A 23031-nucleotide genomic window follows, 5' to 3' on the forward strand; every position below is an offset into this window, starting at 1 on the left:
CTCGATTGGTTAGAGTCCTGATCGGCAAACTGGCTCGAGAGGCACATGAGGCTCTTTGGCCCCTTGAGTGTGGCTCTTCCACAAAATACCATGTGTGGGCGCTACCTCGATAAGGAACGTACCTACCTATATAGTTTAAGTTTAAAAAATCTGGCTCTCAAAAGAAATTTCAATCGTTGTACTGTTGATACTTGGCTCTGTTGACTAATGAGTTTGCCGACCACTGGTAGAGCATCACTTTGAAGCGCAGAGGTTGCCAGTTCAATTCTGGGTCAGGGCACAAACAGGAACAGCTTGATGTTCCTGTTTCTCTCATTCTCTATCTTTCTCTCCCCCCTCCTTTTCTTTCTCTTTTAAATATTTTTTAATACTATTCATTTGAGAGAGAGAGAGAGAGAGAGAGAGAGAGAGAGAGAGAATGAAAGAGATAGAGAAGGGGGGAAGAGCAGGAAGCATCAACTCCCAAATGTGCCTTGACCAGGCAAGCCCAGGGTTTTGAACCGGTGACCTCAGTGTTTCAAGTCAATGCTTTATCCACTGTTCCACCACAGGTCAGGCTTCTTCTCTCTCTAAAATCAATAAAATAAACATTAAAAATAAAAAGGAAAGGAAGAAATATTAAAAAGCAAAAAAATGAGAGAGAAGGGAAAAAAAAGCCAGATGGTCCCTGGCCAGATAGCTCAGTTGGTTAGAGGGCTGTCCTGATATGCCAAAGTTGCAGGTTCAATCCCTCATCCTGGCACATTGAAGAATCAACCAATGAATGCATAAATGAGTGGAACAACAAACTGATATTTTTCTCTCTAATTTTTATTTACTCATTTTAGTGAGAGAAAGGCAGAGAGAAGGAGGCAGGAACATCCATCTGTTCCTGTATGTTTTCTGACCAGGGATTGAACCAGCAACCTTTACACCTCAGGACTATGCTCTAATCACCTGAGCTATCTGGCCAGGCGTGCACGCGCTCTCTCCCCCTCTTCCTCTCTCCCTCTTTCCTTTTCTCCCTCTCTCCCTCTTTCCCTCTCTCCCTCTCTTCCCCCCCTTACTTTCACTGCTTTCCTTTCTCTCTAAAATCAGTTAATAGAAATTTTTTATAAAACTAGATGGCTATCAAAATATGTGGGTGATTTAAGGTTGTTAAATGAAAGACCTGTGCTCAGCTGCCAGGCCTCTGGAAGAGAGCTTTATATTGTGTATTCCTGCTTCCTGAAATGTGTTGTGGAAGGAAATAGCTTCTTTCCTGTTTCATCACAACCATTGTGACCTTGCTACATTACCTGCTTTTTCTGCCCTAGCAAAATCTAGTTCTCGACTTTAGTGAAACTAGACAGGGAGCATGAAGACTTCCTTAGTATAGTTAGATCCCTGAACTCATAAAGATAAAAGGGCCATGAATTAGGAGCTGTACTGTTAGCAGCCCAGATAGTGTTAGGGAGAGCTCAAGAGTATTATAGACTTGCTGGGAAGTTCTTATTGAAGACACAACCATGGGGGGCTCCAAGCTCTGTGTTGGGCAAACAAGTGTGTTAGGCTTGCTTGCTTGTACTTTGCCTGATTGGTGCATGAGCACGGGGCAGCAGATTGTAGATTGTGGATTGTCTACCGCCATTGGAGGAGTCATTTTTTGCTATTGTTTGTGGGAGAAGGGGGGTCCCCCCCCAGCTGCCTCTTTGCTTGTCAGCCCTTAGAGAGAGGAAGTTTTCCCTGCCTGCTTGCTTGTCCACCATTGCGAGACTAATAAATTGGCCCACCATTTTCCGGCTCCACAGTTTCTTTACCGTTTGCCCTAATTCAGTGTGAATCTGCATGGCCACAACCACCAGCCTTATACTCTGATATCTTTCTTATTCATTCACTCCCTCCTGCCCGAACTAAAAATTGACTTTCTGAAATCTTGACAGTATTCACCTTTTATTTTTGATCCTTTGTTTACTGCCAGTATATCTTTTAAAGCCTCTTTGCCACTGTTTAGCTGGTTAAGTTCTTTTCTGTTCTTTTGAAGTCCAGAGTTGTGGCTTGAGGAGCAATATGTTATGGTCAATTCTTAGGATCCATACCTGCTATTCATCTCTTCTTGGTTGCAGACATCAAAATTTAATAGGTATATTAGAGATTACAATGATTATTTGTAGATTGGTTCCTTCCAAAAAGTACAGGAAGAGTGTTGTCTGCAAGAAGCTGAGTGAATGTGTTCATTATACTTCCATCATCATCACAGCATCTCAGTTACCCAGGTGAAGTACAAGGCCTGGAGGTGGGAGTGTGCTCACTCCTTCGAGGAGCTCCAAGGAAACCACTGTGTTAGAAATAGAGTCAGTAGGAGGAGCACCGAGGTTAGAAGATGAGGCCAGAGAGGTAGTAGTAATAGTATGGAAGGCCTTGTGAGCCATGTTAGGATTTTATGTTTTATTCTAAGTGAGATGGGAAGTCATTGGAGACTTTTGAGCTGATAAAATTTCCAATTTTAAAAAATAAATTACTCCTGGTATATGGAGAATGGATCGAGTTATAGGGACAAAGTGGGGAGCAGAGAGACTGTTTTGAAGGCTATGGTAGTAATCGAGGCTAGAGATGATGAGATGACAAATAAAATTATTACCTTTCTCCAAGAAAAGTTGCGAGACCTAATTAAGAAAATATCACTGCCTGACCAGGCGGTGGCATAGTGGATAGAGCATCAGACTGGGATGCAGAGGGCCCAGGTTCAAAACCCCAAGGTCATGGCTTGAGTGCAGGCTCATCCGGCTTGAGCATGAGGTTGCCGGCTCAAGTGTGGGATCATAGACATGACCCCATGGTCACTGGCTTGAACCCAAAAGTCGCTGGCTTGAGCAGGGTGTCTCTTTGTCTGCTGTATGTAGCCCCCTGGTCAAGGCACATATGAAAAAGCAGTAAATGAACAACTAAGGTGCTGGAACAAAGAATTGATGCTTCTCGCCTGACCAGGCGGTGGCGCAGTAGATAGAGCGTCGGACTGGGATGCCGAGGACCCAGGTTCAAGACCCCGAGGTCGCCAGCTTGAGCGTGGGCTTATCTGGTTTGAGCAAAAGCCCACCAGCTTGAACCCAAGGTCGCTGGCTCCAGCAAGGGGTTACTCGGTCTGCTGAAGGCCCGCAGTCAAGGCACATATGAGAAAGCAATCAATGAACAACTGAGGTGTTGCAACGCGCAATGAAAAACTAATGATTGATGCTTCTCATCTCTGTCCGTTCCTGTCTGTCTGTCCCTGTCTATCCCTCTCTCTGACTCACTCTCTGTCTCTGTAAAAAATAAATAAATAAAATTAAAAAAAAAAAAGAAAAAAGAATTGATGCTTCTCATCTCTCTCCCTTCCTGAGAAAATATCTCTTTCCCTTAAAGAGAAAATATCACTAAAACCCTTCATCCAGCCCATTGCAAAATATTAGGTCACATTTGCCCTCAGCTATATTAGGACCATAGGAGAGAGGTTATTAAATAGAGATCAGCGTTCATAAAGGATAGGATTCTAAGCAGTACCTTAGTCATTTGACCCCAACAGAAGGCTTTTTATTCTTGAGGTACTGCAGTTGGCACACTGTGTTCATTCTGTTATCCCACCCACCAGAGACCTAAAAAGACTGAATCTGTACCAGAACTCTTAGGCAGCTCTCTTCTCATTGAGGCATTCAATCTTCAGTTCTTTCTGCAGTTGCTATCTTAGACACAGTTTAAGCAGCCTCTTTTTCAAAGTATCTTTTCAGCTACCTAGACTGCAAGCTGGAGCTCTCTGATACTCATCATGACAAGGTATTTTCACATACCTGAGAGGGCCCTCTTAAAGAGAAAGGAGGTTTTGTGGTGTTTAACATTTGAGCCTTTCCCCCACTCTTGTGATGTGAAGCCTTAACATGCTACTTTGATTTCTGGGTTTTGCAGTATGAGAAAGGAATTTCATGTGTTTTAGTATATTTTACTTTGGGAAAAGCCTTGGTCCTTGGTGTCCAGGGAGCTTGCTTGGCATTGCTGATATTTTCTTCCCTACAAAAAGCCACCTCAGTGTCTGCTTGCTGGAGCTGTACATATATTGTTTGTAGACAGCGCTGGTAAAACCAAGCCATCTTGACATAATGTCAGAATCATCTGCCCAAAGAGGGCTTCTGGCAGCCTACTACTTCCTTGATTCATTCCCTCTGGGTGCAATACAGTTTTGGGGTGAGGATGGAGTCCTTTAGGTCTAATTGTGTGACAGGGAATAGGAAAGATGAATCCCAAAATACTTATAAATAGAATTTGCTGATTTTGGGGGTTTTTTCCCCAGAATTTGCTTTAACAGTAGTTGTGTCTCCTAAGATGCTTTGCTCCTTCTTCCTTTTGAAAGTGAATGCAATCTACAGGCAATGGAAATGCTATATGAGTGCATCTAGAGCTTGTGAGCATGAAAGACCTTACAGTTGTGCCTGTATTTTTCATTTAATTGTGTGGATAGGTATTTTCTGGTTTTTATTTTCCCCACCCACCTACCTGTGCTGACTGAAATACCATTTTACCCTTAGTGATAGTTGGGAACAAATTGTTGCTACAGACAAAAACATACATATTTTCAACCAACATGCTGCTAATTAAATTGCTTATCTTTCTAAACTTGGGCCTGTGCTGCTTATATCAGATGTCCCTAGTCTGTTTCTTGAGGGAGTTGCCTTGTGTTCCATGACCTTGTTTTTTTGTTCATTACAGTGCGAGTGGCTGCCCTATGTTGTGTTGATGCCAGTCTGCCATGCTAGCCTGTCTACCAGGGCCAGGTGACCTGTCCTTTCCGCTTCTTTCTCACACGCAGATGAACACTGGACTTCAGAAATGTAAGTAATATGGATCCCAGGGAAGGATATGATCCTTTATTTTGTTTCTGCATTTGGGCTGTTTCAGAGGGTTATATTGACCATGGACTTTGGTACCGTCAAGATATTCTTCAGTACAGAGGAAAGCAGTTGCAAAAACTTGTCAGCAATGTGAAACACTTTCCTGACCAGAGAGATCCTCTAATATACTAGAACTTTCCAATGTATAGCATCTTAATTTTAATTGTTGCTGAGTGATAAGATATATATCTATGTGTATATATATATATATATATATCACCCTTCAAAAAAGTTTCTCAATTTGAACCCCTATGAAGAATTTTTTTTTTTTTTAGATTTTATTTATTGGTTTTAAAGAAAGAGAAAGGTTGAGGGAGGAGTGGGAAGCCTCAACTGATAGTTGCTTCTTGTATGTGCCTTGACCGGGCAAGCTTGGGGGTTTGAACCAGTGACTTAGGCACTCTAGGTTGATACTTGATCCACTGCGCCACCACAGGTCAGGCACTTAAGAGAAGTTAAATGAAAATGCACAGTCCATATTACTTACTATATAGTCTCTGAAATGAACTATTTACACTGTTACGTTGTTTTGAACTCTGCCCACTCTCTTCCATGGAAACATATAATTCCTTTTGGCTTTGCTGTCTGCCTTCTGATCTAGTGACCTCATTTTACAGCAAGTGAAGGATGAGGAGTTAGCTTTCTCAGTCTTTCTGGGTATATTTCTGCTAATATACTTTCCACAGATTGAGCTTTTGAGAACTGTCCTTTGGATTTGTGTCTTAAACTGGCTAGGATTGGGGCTGTATAATAATTTCCTATTTTCCCAGATTCCTGCCTTTTATCTTTGCAGTGCATGCTGTGGCAGGAAGGATACTATTCTTGGCTCATTATTATGTATAGTATCTTAAAGTGTCAAAATGGCCCTAAGTTAGGAATAGACTTTCCTTTCAGAGCAAAAAAGAGGAAATCAATGAAGCATCTAGGCTTACCCTTTAATAGAAAAGGTGATTCAGTATCTTGCCTGAATCCTTTATAACCGAATTTGGCAAACATTTTCTGTAAAAGGCCAGATAGCAAATGTTTTAGGCTTTGTGGATCATGGTCTCTTGTGGCATCTACATAGCTCTGCTGTTGGAGAGCAAAGGCAGCTGTAGACTATATGTCAACAATGCATGTGACTTCCAATAAAACTTTTTATAGCCCTGGCCAGATAGCTCAGTTGGTTAGAGCATTGTCCTGAAGTGCAGAGGTTGCTGTTTCAGGGCACATACAGGAACAGTTCTTTCTCTGTCTCTCCCTTTCTTTCTTGCTAAAATCAGTAAATTAAAAAAAGAAAAAAAGGCCCCAGGTTTGCTCAGTGGTAGAGCGTGGGCCGGTGTGTGGAAGTCCTGGCTGTGATCTCCAGTCAGGGCACACAGGAGAAGCAGCCATCTGTTTGCCCACGCCACCTCTTTGTCTCTCTCTCTCTCTCTCTCTTTTTCTCTCTCTCTTTTTCTCTTTCTCTCTCTTGCTTCCCCTCCCACAGCTATGGCTCAGTTTATTCAAGTGCATTGGCCACAGGCACTGAGGATGGCTCCACAGAGCCTCTACCTCAGGTGCTAAAAATAGGTTGGTTGCGAGCATGGCCCCAGATGGGCAGAGCATTGGTCCCAGATGGGAGTTGCCATGTGGGCCCTGGTTGGGGTACATGTGGGAGCCTGTCTCTTTCACTCCTCCTCTCACTTGGAAAAAAAAAGGAAGAAAAAAATTAATTAATTAATTAATCAAAGGATAAACTTTATAAAAACAGGAGCTGAATTTTCCACAGGCTGTAGTATACCAGCTCCTGCTCTATGAAGTTAGAAACAATCTAGCCTCTGACTTTCTTACTTTGAAGGGAGAGTAAGACTCAGCCTGGCTAGTTCTGGGATTTTTTTTTTTTTTTAATTTTTATTTATTTATTTCAGAGACAGAGCGAGAGTCAGAGAGAGGGATAGACAGGGACAGACAGACAGGAACAGAAAGAGATGAGAAGCATCAATCATCAGTTTTTCGTTGCAACACCTTAGTTGTTCATTGATTGCTTTCTCATATGTGCCCTGACCGTGGGCCTTCAACAGACCGAGTAACCCCTTGCTCGAGTCAGCGACCTTGGGTCCAAGCTGGTGAGCTTTTTGCTCACACCAGATGAGCCCGCGCTCAAGCTGGCGACCTCGGGGTCTCGAACTTGGGTCCTTCCGCATCCCAGTCCGACACTCTATCCACTGCGCCACCACCTGGTCAGGCTAGTTCTGGGATTTGACCAATGAATCCAACTTCTGTAATGGCAAAGATGAAGGTGGCAAAATTCCACAGCTTTTTGACATAATAGGTGATCTCTGCTATACCAGCCACTCCACCCCTCACCCACCCTTCTCTTAATAAGTGATGAGTATGGGTCATGAAGTTGTATGTGTTCCCTGGCCACCAAGATCTCCATGCTAACTTCTTTGTGACTGGTTCTGGGCTTCTAAAGACACAACTGGAAAGGGAAGATACTTGGAAATATACATTAAGAGCAGTTGAGCCTGACCAGGCAGTGGCGCAGTGGATAGAGCATCGGACTGGGATGCAGAGGACCCAGGTTTAAGACCCCAGCTTGAGCACAGGCTCGTCTGGTTTGAGCAAAGCTCACCAGCTTGGACCCAAGGTCGCTGGTTTGAGCAAGGGGTTACTCGGTCTGCTGTAGCCCCACGATCAAGGCACATATGAGAAAGCAATCAATGAACAACTAAGGTGTTGCAACGAAAAACTGATGATTGATGCTTCTCAACTCTCTCCATTCCTGTCTGTCTGTCCCTATCTATCCCTCTCTCTCTGTTTATTTTTTTATTTTTTTATTTTTTTTCTGAAGCTGGAAACAGGGAGAGACAGTCAGACAGACTCCCGCATGCGCCCGACCGGGATCCACCCGGCACGCCCACCAGGGGTGATGCTCTGCCCACTAGGGGGCGATGCTCTGCCCATCCTGGGTGTCGCCATGTTGCAACCAGAGCCACTCTAGCGCCTGGGGCAGAGGCCACAGAGCCATCCCCAGCGCCCGGGCCATCTTTGCTCCAATGGAGCCTTGGCTGCGGGAGGGGAAGAGAGAGACAGAGAGGAAAGCGCGGCGGAGGGGTGGAGAAGCAAATGGGCGCTTCTCCTGTGTGCCCTGGCCGGGAATCGAACCCGGGTCCTCCGCACGCTAGGCCGACGCTCTACCGCTGAGCCAACCGGCCAGGGCTGTCTCTCTGTTTAAAAAAAAAGGCAGTTTACTGTCTTCTAGGTTCCTTGACTCCCTCTGACAGTTTCACCTAGAGATGTGGTATCAGGATGAGCCATTTGGGAGGAAAGGCAAATTGGCAGCTTTATCTTGAGTGCTGACATTGAATCTCCATTTCCATTTTCCCCAAAGGAGCTCATAAGTAGCCTCTGCCAACCACTGTCCCCATACTACATTTGAGAATTGAGATAATCTTTCCTGGGTTTTGGTTCACCTGTCTATTTGGGGAACAGCGTATTTGAATCCCTTTGACTCTCTTGTTGCTATCCTTTAAACTCACACCTTCACAGAAGAAAAATTCTATTGGTATTTTTCAGTTTGCTTGGTTTCTTCTCTCCTCTCCCAAAATATGTAAGAAAAAGAAAAATAGCCTTACCTGTGGTGGCACAGTGAATAAAGTGTCAGCCTAGAACATTTGAGGTCTCTAGTCTCTCTTCTCTCTAAAATAAATAAATAAAATTGTTTAAAAAAAAAAAAAAAAGAAGAAGAAGAAGAAAAATAGGCCTGATCTGTGGTGGCGCAGTGGATAAAGCATCAGCCTAGAACACTGAGGTCTCCAGTTCGAAACCCTGGGTTTGTCTGATCAAGGCACATATGGTAGTTGATGCTTCCTGCCTCCCCTTTCTCTCTCTCTCTCTCTCTCTCTCTCTCTCTCTCTCTCAAAATGAATAAAGTCTTAAAGAAAGAAAAAGAAAAATATTGCCTGACCATGTGGTGGTGCAGTTGATGGAGTGTCAGCCTGGGATGCAGAGTACCCAGGTTCAAAACCCCAAGGTTGCTGGCATGAGCGCAGGCTCACCAGCTTAAGCACAGGGTTGGTGGCTTGGCTTGAGCGTGATATCATAGACATGACCCCATGGTTACTGGCTTGAAGCCCAAGGTCGCTGGCTTGAGCAAGGGGTCACTCACTCTGCTGTAGCCCCGGTCAAGGCACATATGAGAAAGCAATCAGTGAAGAACAACTAAGGCACTGCAACAAAGAATTGATGCTTCTCATCTCTCTTTATTCCTATCTATCTATCCTTCTCTCTTTCTCACACAAAAAAGAAAAATATTATGTGTACTACAGTGGTTAGTGTTAAACATTTACAGGTAAGGTGAGATGGAGCATACACTGTCTCCTTTGGGAACCAGCAGCTAAAGAACTGCTTAGAACACAAACCAGCAGTTATAGAAACCTTAAAACCAGTTTTGTGGCCTGACCAGGTGGTGGCGCAGTGGATAGAGCATCAAACTGGGATGTGGAGGACCCAGGTTCGAGACCCCGAGGTCACCAGCTTGGGCGCGGGCTTATCTGGTTTGAGCAAAAGCTCACGCACCAGCTTGGACCCAAGGTCTCTGGCTCGAGCAAGGGGTTACTCGGTCTGCTGAAGGTCCGCGGTCAAGGCACATATGAGGAAGCAATCAATGAACAACTAAGGTCACAATGAAAAACTAATGATTGATGCTTCTCATCTCTCTCTGTTCCTCTCTGTCCCTATCTATCCTTCTCTCTGTCTCTGTAAAAAGAAAAAAAAACAACAACAAACCAGTTTTTTGTGGCTTTGCAATTCAGCCTTTCCCTGCTGCCATACTATCCCCTAATCCCTCATGCATCTTCAAGAGGGTCTTCTAAGTCCCTAGAAACAGAGCTTAATATCTGATGGGGTTAGGGATGGGATCTAGCTTACTGACTTTATATTGTAAGGGTCAGCTCAAGACAGGAAAAATGGATCAGGACTCAGGAGAATGGGACATGTGGATTCTTGGCCCAGGAATCTAAGTCACCTGACTAATCACTTTTTACCAGGCTTGAGCTGCCTTATGTACAGAATCACAGGATAGATTTTTTTCTAACTCCACATTTTCTCTTCTCCTCTTCCTTCTCTTTCTTTCTTTTTTTTTTTTTCAGGGGAGAAAAGGGGATATAGTGAGTCAGACTCCACATGTGCCCCGACCGGGATCCACCCGGCAAGGCAATGCCATTTGGGGCTGATGGCTCAAGTACCTAGCTATTTTTAGTGCCTGAGGCTAATGTGCTCGGACCAACCGAGCTATCCTCAGCACCCAGGGCTATGCTCAAACTAAATGAGCCACTGGCTGGCGGGCAGGGAAGAGGAAGCAGAGGGGGAGAGAGAGGGAGGGAGAAGCAGAAGTTCACTTCTCTGGTGTGCCCTGACTGGAAATTGAACCTAGATGTCCATACACCAGGCCGGCACTCTATCCACTGAGACACTGGCCAGGGCCTCCCCTTCCTTTTCTGTGTGTATAAGAGGATATAATGCACTTCACATCCTATATGTGTAATTTGCCATAGGGCAGGCTGGATTAGAAAACATCTTTGCTTGGGGTGAATTCTGTACTTGGTAGAAAACCAGTTAGGGTTAAGTGAATGCCTTCCTAGAGCTTCTCTAGATTATCTATTCCATGATGTCACTTGATTTGATAGTCCTTGCCATTTTTGAACTCGGTACTTGAAAATTTGTTTTTCCTTTGACCCATCTTCTAATTCACCAGAAAGTGTGTTTGTATGTTTTTTTATGAGAGAGGCAGGGGGAGAGAGACAGGAACATCAAGTTAGTCCTGTATGTTCCCTGACTGGGGATCAAACTGGTAACCTCTTTGGGGTGATGCTCCAAGCAACCGAGCTATCTAGCCAGGGCTTTTTTTTGTTTGTTTGTTTTTGTTTTTGTTTAATTGATTTTTAGAGAGACAGCAAGGAAGGGAGAAAAAGGGTAGCAGGAAGAGAAGCATTCATTTGTTGTTCCACCTAGTTGTGCATTTGTTGGTTGCTTCCTGTGTATGCCCTGACTAGGGATCAAACACATAATCTTGTCAGTTCAGGACAATGCTCTTAACTGACTCAGCTAACATGGCCGGGTGAAAATGTGTTTTTGAACCTTTTTTCTTTTTTTTTTTTTTTTTTTTTTCCTGAAGCTGGAAACGGGGAGAGACAGACAGACTCCCGCATGCGCCCAACCGGGATCCACCCGGCACGCCCACCAGGGGCGATGCTCTGCCCCTCCGGGGCGTCGCTCTGCCGCGACCAGAGCCACTCTAGCGCCTGGGGCAGAGGCCAAGGAGCCATCCCCAGCGCCCGGGCCATCTTTGCTCTAATGGAGCCTTGGCTGCAGGAGGGGAAGAGAGAGACAGAGAGGGGGGGGGGGGGAGAAGCAAATGGGCGCTTCTCCTATGTGCCCTGGCCGGGAATCGAACCCCGGTCCCCTGCATGCCAGGCCGACGCTCTACCGCTGAGCCAACCGGCCAGGTCCAGAACCTTTTTTCTTTATTAACCCCAAGCCTCTGCTCCTTTTTTCCTCAATTCACAGTCAGTATATATAGTAGTAGCTAAATAAATATTTCTGGATGGTTGGCTGTAATGACCAAAAGACCTCGGTTCTCAACTCGTTTTCTTCTGTTTTTGTTTTTTTGTGGTAGAGACAGAGAGAGTCAGAGAGAAGGACAGATAGGGACAGGCAGACAGGAAGGGAGAGAGAGAGAGATGAGAAACATCAATTCTTCGTTGTGGTTCCTTAGTTGTTCATGGGTTGATTTCTCATATGTGCCTTGACCAGGGGGCTACAGCAGACCAAGTGACCCCTTGCTTGAGCCAGCGAGCTTAGGCTCAAGCTGGTGAGCCCTGCTCAAACCCGATGAGCCCACGCTCAAGCTGGCGACCTCGGGGTCTCGAACCTGGGTCCTCTGTTTCCCAGTCTGAAGCTCTATCCATTACGCCACCGCCTGGTCAGGTGCATATCATTTTTAAATAACAACTTTGACCTTTTATTGTAGAGTTTTGGCGCCTGGGACAAATGTCAAAATTCTCTTATTGCTGCTTAGTATACCTCTCTGCCCCCTAGTGGAAGGGTCTGGAAATGGTGAATTGACTTAATGATTGAATAAACTCATATCAGGAATATAGCTTAGATCTGTTGAGTGGTTAGTGTGTGTCAGGCACTATCTTACGTATTTTTATATATATTCTCATTCATTCCTTAATAATTCCATATGGAAGATTCTCTTATATTTCTTTTAAGGATGAGACAGAGTGTTTGCTACTTGCCAACATCTCATTACAGTTCAGTGACTGGGCTAGAACTCACACTTGGGTGAGACTCCAAAGCTTGCATTAGAAACACACTACATGTGCCTTTCCACCTAAAGAGAGAAGTTCTTGTTGCATATGCCACCTCTGTTGTCTGACCTTCAAAATAGAAGGATACACAGGGAGGTCCTATGGGGAAGCCCAGATTCTGGCAGTTTTCCCCCTAGTCTCTGGAATAGACAACAGTGCATTCTGCTACATTTAACTATCAGACGAGGTCCAGGGCGTCCTGCAGTTTGGGACTTCCTTTGTCAGGTTACTTGGTCCTGTCTGTAGACAGACTCAGCCAAAACTGCTATCCTTAAGCCTTGGCTGGTTAGCTCAGTTGGTTAGAGCATCATCCTGAAGCTCAGAGGTTGCCGGTTTGATCCTCAGAGCACATACAGGAACAGATTGATGTTCCTGTCTCTCTTTCTCTTCCTTCTTGTTTCACTAAGATAAATAAAAACTTTTTTAAAAAGTCTGGTGGTGGTACAGTGGATAGAACGGGCGTGGCCAACTGTTTTTGCCCCTGGGCCAGATTAGAAAGATAACTTTTTTCACGGGCTGGACATAATATTAAAATTTTAAAATGTTAAATACAAAAACTATTCGCTTAAGTAAACAAAATTTTATTATGTAATTTGTTTATGAATAAATATGAGTGAAAAAATTTTAATATACAATATTATTTTAATAAAAATATAATTACATACCATATAAATATCCAAACTGTATCGCAATCAATCAAAACAATAATTAATTAATAGAATGAGCTTGAAGGGGTTATATCGCAAATAAAACAATTATTTCGTTTTACAAACAGCCTGGACACATTTTCAGTTATCAACTGCAGCTATTGTCTATGCTACAATGCCACTTGATTCAGCACACTTGACCACAAAAATAACCAATTGTTTTACCTTGGGTGCGCACTGGCAAACTCTGCCCTAAAAGAATGTGGGTTTCACATCGCCGCTAAACGTCAGACAGTTCATATTGAGTACAGACGAGTACAAAAGTTGTAAATCTTTATACTGGAATTTTTAAAAAAAATAAGTATCGTGAATGCATTTGACAGTTATTGGAAGTTAACCCTAGATTAGTCACACGTGGAATTCTTTTCCGTGTATCACTATCTTCTTAAATATCTAGATTTCCAATAATCAAAGATGCTTCCACTTCTGAGTAGCTGAGATTTTAAAGTAGCGGAGAATATTAAAAATTTAATCACGGGCCACATAAACTCATTATGCGTGCTGGATCTGGCCCGTGGGTCGAATGTTGGCCATGCCTGGGATAGAGCATTGACCTGGAATGCTGAGGTCCCAGGTTTGAAATTCCCAAGTTGCCAACATGAGCATAGGGTTGATGGCTTGAGCCCAAAGGTCACTGGATTGAAGCCCGAGGATGCTGGCTTGAGCACAAGGGGTGACTGGCTCTCCTGGAGCCCCCTAGTCAAGGCACATATGAGAAGCAATCAATCAACAACTAAAATGCTGCACTATAAGTTGATGCTTCTCAGCTTCTCATCTCTCTTTTTACCTCTCTCTTCCTTTCAAAAAAATAAGCAAACAAATAAATAAAACCCTGCTGTCTTTGGATAATAAATATCAGTAATCATTGTTCCTGTCCACAGAGTACTTTCCCATTCATTGTATCTCTTGATCTTAGTAGTTTTGTGAAGAAGGACAACAGGTACCATTCCTATTTATAAACAGGGAATGACTGAGACTGGGTAATTAGATAATAAAGCCAATACTTGAATTGGCTCATGATTAATTATATCTCATGATTAATTATATTGTTGGTATTCAATATATAAGTTACTTGTAAAACTGTGGTATCTGTGTTAGCTGTGTACTTAAGGGAAAATGTTACAGATGAAAGAATGTCTCCAGAGTACCTGTGTATGGGAACTGAGGTAAAATAATATTGAGAAAAATTTGACTATTTTTTAAGTCTGGTATGTGAGGGTGGGTGATGCTGAATTCCAAGAATATGGCCTCTTTTCCAATATACTCATCTCATCCTGGAGATTATTCCCTAACAAAAATACTGTAGCCTGTGTTCACCCTTCCCTCTCCATCACTACTTCCCTTTGATTCTGATTCCTTTATTTGACTACCCTTATCATCCTGTCAACATTGGTGGAGGTTGGGCAAGAACTAATCAGTGTAAGTGTCCCATTTCATACTCCTGAATGAGGTCAAACTCCCTTCTGCCTCTACTAGAAAAACCATCCGAAGAGTTAGTACTGACTTGGAACAAAGGAACTTTATTATTCAATAAGACACTGTATCCCTCTCTTTTACTTGGCATTCAAGGAGAAAAGCCCACTGACATGGAGTAAAGCCCAAAGGCAGGCCTTTACTTCTGGTCTGAACTAAAACTCAGCTGCTTTGTACTCCCATTCCTTAGCCCCAGTTGTTCAGACAGCCAGTACCTATTACTGATGTCACTTACCAAGTATTTACTATGTATCTGCTCTGGGTAAGGTGCTGAGCTAGGATTGTCATATGATTTTGAACAAACAGATGCCTAGTATAGTGGCTGACTAGAGCAGCTTCTGATGGACTTCTGATACCTTGAGTTTAGGGACTACCTGTCAGTGACTCTAGACTTCTTTTGTATCTTCTTGTCCAGGATAATAAATGAAGGGTCAGAAAATGGCTTCATTTTATGGAGACTAAAGCCCATTAAGGGACAGTGGCTTATAAAAATCAGAACTCAGGTGCTGGCCAGTTGGCTCAGTGGTAGAGCGTCGGCCCGGCGTGTGGAAGTCCCGGGTTCAATTCCCAGCCAGGGCACACAGGAGAAGCATCCATCTGCTTCTCCACCCTTCCCCTTCTCCTTTCTATCTCTCTCTTCACCTCCCGCAGCCAAGGCTCCATGGGAGCAAAGTTGGCCTGGGCGCTGAGGATGGCTCCATGGCCTCTGCCTCAGGCACTAGAATGGATCTGGCTGCTGTGGAGCAACACCCCAGATGGGCCGAGCATCGCCCCCTGGTGGGCATGCCTGATGGATTTGGGTAAGGGCACATGCAGGAGTCTGTCTGCTGTTCCCCACTTCTCACTTCGGGAAGAAAAAAAAAATAGAACTCAGACTCTGCTCTCACAGCTTTGACCCTCCTCACCAGCTCGTGTTACCTCGTGGATAGTGAAGATTTCTGGGCCTCTCTGCCTCCCGCTTCATCTTACCCTTAGTTGTCACCATCACATTCATTGTCTTAAGACCTTCTTCAAATTATTCCTCTTACAGACATTTCATTTATGGGTGGAGCATTTATTCTGTACTTACTAAATAAAGCAGACCCTTAAATACGTTTGCCTGTCTACTAAATTTAAAGTATTGTTCCATTATCTGAAAGCACAAACCTTTTCCTTTCTGTACCCTTTTTGCTAAGTTCTGCCTTGTTGAGTGAGCATGAACCCAAATCTCTCTGCCCATCCTGAACTTGAGCTTTCTTTTCCTGCTTTCAAGAGCTTCAGTTTTGCTTGGCCAGGTAGTGGTATAGTGGGTGGAGTGTTGGTCTGGGATGCGGAGGACCCAGGTTCAAAGCCCTGAGGTCACTGGCTTGGGTCAACCAGGTCAGGACACATGGGAAAGCAATCAATGAACAGCTAAGGTGCCACAGCAAAGAATTGATGCTTCTCATCTCCCTTCCTGTCTGTGTCTGTCTGTCTAAATTAAAAAAAAAAAAAAAGAGCATCAGTTTCTAAGCAGTTGCTGCCAGCTAACCAGCAACATTACCAAAGGGCAGCAGCTGTGCCCTCTTCCTTCTAGCACACTCATTAGCCTACTTCTATTCCAGTTGATTCCTAGTGACGTGACTCTGAAATGGGGGTCTTCTTGAGCAGGCCAGCTGAAGCCACAAGCCGAGCATTTAGTCAGTTTAGTCACTGGTCTGTATGGCTGCCTTTTGCAAGGGGAGGAAGTAGGGAGGGAGTCAGCTAGCTGAGCCTAGGCTCCCAGCCAAGCCTCTTTCCTTCTACTTTAGGCAGTTTGTGTACATACTAGGCAAGCCTTTATTAAGCACCTTCTGTGTATACTCAGGGGAGACCCTCTCTCAGAGAGAGGGATAGCACAGCAGAGACGCCTTGCAGGAGCTTGGCATCCTGAAAGAGCTCTTGTTCTCAGAATCTTCCTTTTTGACTGGAAGCACAACATCCGCTGGAGCCCCCCAATGGGAGACAAGTGGAGATGGGAACAAAGAGACTGTTAACATTAATGAGGCGCATTGAGTGGGTATTTCCGCAGTTTCCAAAGGAAGGCAGGTTTTTCCTCTTTCATTTTGGAAAGTGACAGCTGACAAGGGTAGAATACAGCCTATTTTTGGCTCTCAGGACTTAAAGATTCTCTGAATCCTTTCTTCTCAAATTCCCTCCCTGCTGCCCTGTCATTACTGTCACCCTCCACAAGGAAATAAATAGCCTTTGAGCTTCACCCAGTCAGGCTGAGAGTAAGCTGTAAACAAAAATGAACTTGTGATATGGGGGTAGGGGAGGGACGTTGGCAGCTTAATTTCTCTGATCCTGAAAAAGAAGCATCCTGTCTTCTGTGCCAGGATGCCCACCAAATGGGCATGAAACTTCAGCTGCCAAGGCTAAGGAGAAAGCAGATGGCTTACTGGCCACTGCAGACTGAAGAGTAGTCACTCTGAGTACTCTCTTTACCAGGATGTCCTGAGGGCCCTACAAGCAGCTCTGCTTAGAACCAGCAACCCCCAGGCCAGCCTGGGCTGGTTAGAACTTGGAGAGAGTTCCCTGTAAAATAGAAACTCTTGGTTTCCTCTGTGAGAATTGGCCTAGTTCTGCCTCTGCCAGATGCTGGACTTGGAAAGTTGCTGTGCTATTCTGATCTTGAGTGAGATCATTTGTCAAATAAGGATCATGCGGGCCCTGGCCGGTTGGCTCAGTGGTAGTAGAGCGTCGGCCTGGTGTGCAAGAGTCCCGGGTTCGATTCCCAGCCAGGGCACACAGGAGAGGCGCCCATCTGCTTCTCCACCCCTCCCTGTCTTCTTCCTCTCTGTCTCTCTCTTCCCCTCCCGCAGCCAAGGCTCCATTGGAGCAAAGTTGGCCCAGGCGCTGGGAATGGCTCCGTGGCCTCTGCCTCAGGCGCTAGAATAGTTCTGGTTGCAGCAGAGCAACGCCCCAGATGGGCAGAGCATCACCCCCTAGTGGGCGTGCTGGGTGGATCCCGGTCGGGCGCATGCGGGAGTCTGTCTGACTGCCTCCCCGTTTCCAACTTCATAAAAATACAAAAAAAAATAAAATAAGGGTCATGGTAGTACCTGCTTCCTAAAGCCGTAGCAAAAGCAAATATTCATTGAGATAGCCTGTCACTTAGCACAAGGGCTGGCCCATTATATGTACTGACTAAGTGTTAGTACTGCTGTTATCATGGGGCCTGAGGCTTGGTCTGAAATGAAGACTAGGGATGACAGCTTAGCCCCCCACCTCTTCCACCTAGGCCCCAAAAGGGGAATCTAGAAGGGCTGGTTGGCTTGGCACTGATGAGCTCCCTCTCCTTCTTTGCTCTCCTTCCCCTTCTCTCTCTAGGGGACACTACACAGAAAATGAGAACTGCTCACTATCCTACCCCAGCCGAATTGGACGCGTATGCTAAGAAGGTCGCAAACAACCCACTGACTATAAAAATCTTCCCCAACAGTGTGAAGGTTCCCCAGCGGAAACACGTTCGTCGTACTGTGAACGGCCTCGACACATCAGCCCAGCGCTACAGCCCTTACCCGACTCAGGCTGCCACCAAGGCAGGCCTGCTTGCCATTGTCAAAGTGCCAGCCAAAAGCATACTCAAGGACTTTGACGGCACCCGAGCCCGGTTGCTCCCTGAGGCCATTATGAACCCCCCAGTGGCGCCATATGCTACTGTGGCACCCAGCACTTTAGCCCACTCCCAGGCCCAGGCTCTGGCCCGTCAGCAGGCCCTGAAGCATGCACAGACCCTGGCCCATGCCCCTCCCCAGCCGTTGCAGCACCCTCAGGGTATCCCGCCGCCCCAGGCCCTGTCCCACCCTCAGAGCCTCCAACAGCCTCAGGGCCTGGGCCACCCTCAGCCCATGGCTCAAACCCAGGGCTTGGTCCACCCTCAGGGTCTGTCTCACCATGGTCTCCAGCACCCCCCCAATCCCTTGTTGCATGGAGGCCGGAAGATGCCAGACTCAGATGCCCCCCCGAATGTGACCGTGTCTACCTCAACTATCCCCCTTTCAATGGCGGCCACCCTGCAGCACAGCCAGCCCCCGGACCTGAGCAGCATTGTACACCAGATCAACCAGTTTTGCCAGACGAGGGCAGGCATCAGCACTACCTCAGTGTGTGAGGGCCAGATCGCCAACCCCAGCCCCATTAGTCGCAGTCTGCTCATCAATGCAAGCACCCGGGTGTCGACCCACAGCGTCCCCACACCAATGCCTTCATGTGTGGTCAATCCCATGGAGCACACCCATGCGGCCACAGCCGCATTACCTGCTGCAGGCCCTGTCAACCTGCCCACAGGCATCTCTCGAGCCCCCACTGGCTACCCTAGCGACCTCAAGCCAGTCGCCTGGAACCAGCATCAGCTGGCCCACCTACAACAGATGTGCAGTGAGGCTGGTGGGACGCCGGCCCCTGGCCTTACAGGCAAGCATGCAACAGGACGTGAGTTGGCAGGGCCTGGCTTTGTGGGCAAGGCCTCTGCCTACCCACAGGAACTCTGCCTGGCACAGTCCTTCCATCTGAAGCCACCCCTGGAGAAACCAACCCCATCCCCACCAGTCAACGGCCTGGCAGCCCCACTGGCCTACCCCAATGGTCACTACTTCCAACCCCTGTGGAACAACATTCTGCCCACTCCCAATAGCGACAGCTCGGGGTCTCAGGACCTCACCATGCCGTTCCATGGTGGGCAGCCCACGGGCGCACCCCTCGACTGTGCGGCAGCTGCTGGGGCCCACTACCGAGCAGGGACTGGGGGTGGTCCAGTGGCAAGCCAGAACAGCTTGATGCAAACAGTGGATTACCTAAGTGGGGATTTCCAGCAGGCCTGCTTCCGAGAACAGAGCCTGGCCATGCTGAGCAAGGCTCACCGAGCCCCTGGCAGTCGAGCCCCTGACCCCACAGATAGTCGAAGTCTTCATATTCAGCACCCTGGGTATAGATAGGTAGCCCTGGTGCTCTCCACAAGCTACGCATCATACATCCCCTCCTAGGTTTAGTCTTACTTTTGAGTAATTGGATAGTTTCAAATTTTTAATGCTCCAATGTGATCATTCTTTGATGTCTCAGAAAGGGAATTTGGTGGGATCTGAGGACAGAGGGGGTCATCTGTGCCCTTATCCTCTCTCCTCCACTAGCCCCAGCAGTTTTGGGGTTTATGTTAGGACCTAATCTTAATACCAGGCTTGTTTCTTTGCTGCCTGCTTATCAGTCCTATACCATGTCCATGGCCCTCTTCTTGCATTTCCCACCTGCCACCTCCTGTCTTTTGTTGCTCTGCCATGTTTCCCTGAGGACTGGGGTAAGCTAAGAAAAGGGTCCTAGATGAGGTAGCTGTAGGTGCCCATCCCCCTAAGCTAAGCCTCTCCCTGTTTGTTTGTCTCTCTCTGTGGGACTAAGAAGCCAGACTTCCCAAGTGCTCTGGAAGCTAATTCCTTATTCACCCCAAAGACCTCAAATCAGAACTGACCACTCATCATCCCTCAGCCTCTCTCCATTCCTCAAGGCTTTGTTTTTGTTATACATCTTCATGGATCCCAGAGCCACTAAACTTGTCCGTGCCACACTTCTCCAGGGCATCCTGCAGGTACTTGGCTATGGCCTGAGACATGGGGAAATGTGTCTTTATGCTGGTATCTTGGTTTCTGACTCCCCTTTTCAGCCCTAGAGAAATGCAGTGACCATCCAGCATAATAAGATCCCTTCCTCACTGTTGCTTCTAACTCGCCTGCTGCACTCACCCCCCACCCCTCTCAAAAAAACAAAAAAAAAAAAAAACTGATCTTACTTAAGGAATTAGGTAGGTAAGAGATGATCACATTGGAGTTTGAAATTAAAAACCAAAAAAAAAAAAAATTTTTTTTTTTTTTTGGTTTTCTCTACACTGGCTAAGAATATTGCTCTACACTGTAAGTTTTAAATGTCATGTTTCTGTATGAATGTAGTGTGGGTTTGAGTAGCATTATGTGTGAGTGGCCCCCACAGGTACATTCATATTCTAGACACCTCCTTTGCAGCCCCTCAGTTTGATGAAGAAAGAAAAACACAAAGCCTTAAGCTCTTTGAATTCTTCCTTTACCAAATGAGCATGGTTCTAACAGCTGAAGATGGGCATACATTGGAAACAGTCCCTCCTGCCCCTTGCCCATTCTTCACTCATACCCACTCCATGCTCAACGCATCTCATTCCCAAGTGACAATTAGTTGGCTAGAAATTTAAACTTTTCTGTAACTTTAAAGTTAGATTATGTTTAGTTGTAAATTTTTTTCACCCTTCTTTTGTTAAAGATGCATAGTTGAGCTCTGCCTTTTTTTTTTTTTTTTTTTAAGAAAAAACCAAATAAGCCCTTTCCTCTTGTCTCTGGGGACTATGAACTGATGTTCTTAAATTTTTGGATTTTGTTTACTATACTATCCACTGTTCTTTAGCCAGAAATTCTCTAGTGATCTGAAGCAATGTGACTGAAGATCAGTTTTTAACTTATGTGTTGGCAAGTTGCCTTATATTTAAAAAGAGAAAAAAAATGCCTGATTGTGTTACGCCAAATGATAGCAACATGAAGTCCTAATTTATTGTTCCCGATTGTTTTCCTGCCGTCTGTGAACACTGGTACCTCCCTGACCCTGAGCCCTCAGGAGCACCTTTTGCTTCTGGTGCAATGCCTTCTCCCAAGGTGTTAGCCACCATCTCACCCAGGGCCCCCCTTTCCAATTCTTCTGAGTTAAATTGAAAGAGCACTACTGTCTCCCTTTATCCCTTGCGTGAGCTCCAAACCAGATATTTTTGCTGTGATTTTTTTCCAATGCCTCTCCCCAAAAGGTGAGCTGCCATTTTAGGAAATTGGACCAGACACCAACTTGGGGCTTTAAATCAAACCTCAAACCCATCTCTTCCTGTGTGGGGGTGCAAGTCTCTGAAGCTCTCACTCCCACCCCTAATCTGCATGGAAAATGTATTCTGACCCCACCTCCACGCCCAACTGCCCTTGCCTTTGGTGTGAGATGTTTCCTAGTTCACCCTAAGTCCCTCACCCCTCTCCAGCCAACCCCCAACCAGCAATAAGAGGCCAAACCAGGGCCTCCTATCCACAGCCCCTGCCTCCATCCCACACTGCCCCTAGGGAATACCGGGATTCCCCGAGCTGTCCACATACTGTAGCATTCATTCTCCATCTCCCTCATCTTCTCACCTGTGGTGGTTTATGGGTGTGATGGGGTTTTTAAGATTATTATAAACCAGTAAAAAGGAAAAACTCACCTTTTGATCTTGTTCTATTACTTTATAGTGGTTTCTAATGTCTCATTTACTAGAAGGGAAGTATTCCTCAGTTTTAAGAGGGGAACCCCTGTTCATCCCACTCAGAAACCTTCCCAGTCCATTGCAGACCAGGTGCTATATGGGGATTGTAAGGCATGAAGTAGACTTCAGTCAGTCCCCAGGCGGTGCCCAGCTGTTTGGACCTCTCCATCGGCAATATATTGTAGCTAGGGCCTTGGTAGGATTTGATGGGTAAGCTGCCCCTTCAGTGGAGGTCTGAAGAGTCCTGCCACTTTCACTCCAAGACTAAGTCATTGAAAAGTGGGTGGTTTGCTAATAGCCATGTAAGACTAATCGTCCCTCCCTCCCTTTCTCTTACCTCCAACACTGGAATTTCTGAGAGCCTCTGACAGAGGTGAAGGTTATAAGTGCTATAATCTGTAACACGAGAAGTAGCCCTCTTAGTAATTTGACTCAAGAGTTGAGTATTGGAACTTGCTCCTTTTTAGTCTGCAGGGAAAAATATCCAAAGGAACTATTTACAGTTGACCCTTGAACAACATGGGATTTAGAGGCAGCAATGACTCCCCCCTTCCACCCTTACACAGTCAAAAATAACTTGACTCCACCTGACCTGTAGTGGCGCAGTGGGCAAAGCATCAACCTGGAACACAGGACGCCAGTTCAAAACCCTTTGCTTGGCTGGTCAAGGCACGTGTGGGAGTTGATGCTTTCTGCTCCTTCCCCCTTCTCTCTCTCTCTAAAAATGAGTAAGTAAAATCTAAACAACAACAACAAAAAAGACTCCAGAAACCTCTCTGTTGACTGGAAGCCTTAATAATAGTTAACATTTTATATATTATATGTAGTATATGCTGTATCATAATAAAGTAAGCAGGAGGGAAATGTTTAAAAAGACAATACATAGTATTTATTTAAGAAGTCCATGTATAAATGGACCCTTGCATTTCAAAGTCATGTTGTTCAAAGGTCAACTAGATTCCCCATTTCCCATTCTGCCTGTTTGGGCTTGGGCTAAGATGAAAAAAAGGAGAGTCCACAGACTGTGGGGTTCAGTGAGGGTGGAATCAGGTGCTTGGTAGCAAGGTGGCTGTCAGAATACTGTTGAAGCCTGCTGGTGCTGGCACAGTGGATAGACCATCAGTCTGGGACCTCAAGTGAGGTCCCAGGTTTGAAATCCTGAAGTTGCCAGCTTTAGTGCAGGCTGACCAGCTTGAATGTGGAATCAGTTGACATGATCCCATGGTCGCTGGCTCAGCTGGAGCGCCTTCCCACCTAGTCAAAGCATGTGTAAGAAGCAATCTGAACAACTAAAGTGCTGCAACTATGAGTTGCTGCTTCTCATCTCTCCCCCTTCTTGGAATAGA

At 45.7% G+C, this 23031-nt stretch overlaps 1 protein-coding gene across 2 annotated transcripts in view; it reads left to right on the plus strand.

The window, feature by feature from the left end:
• FAM222B (family with sequence similarity 222 member B) overlaps positions 1–21642 on the plus strand; it is an 82134-nt gene extending 60492 nt beyond the window's left edge. Inside the window, exons 2-3 of one of the 2 annotated variants that reach the window (XM_066363667.1) lie at positions 4696–4817; positions 17725–21642. In XM_066363667.1, the coding sequence (XP_066219764.1) occupies positions 4736–4817; positions 17725–19331 (1689 nt within the window). In that variant the 5' untranslated portion in view covers positions 4696–4735 and the 3' untranslated portion in view covers positions 19332–21642. The remainder of the gene's footprint in view (positions 1–4695; positions 4818–17724) is intronic. The other variant, XM_066363668.1, reaches the window with a different exon arrangement.
• Positions 21643–23031: the final 1389 nt, after the last annotated feature.

Source organism: Saccopteryx leptura, chromosome 2 (genome assembly GCF_036850995.1).
Source record: "Saccopteryx leptura isolate mSacLep1 chromosome 2, mSacLep1_pri_phased_curated, whole genome shotgun sequence".
Taxonomy (NCBI): domain Eukaryota; kingdom Metazoa; phylum Chordata; class Mammalia; order Chiroptera; family Emballonuridae; genus Saccopteryx; species Saccopteryx leptura.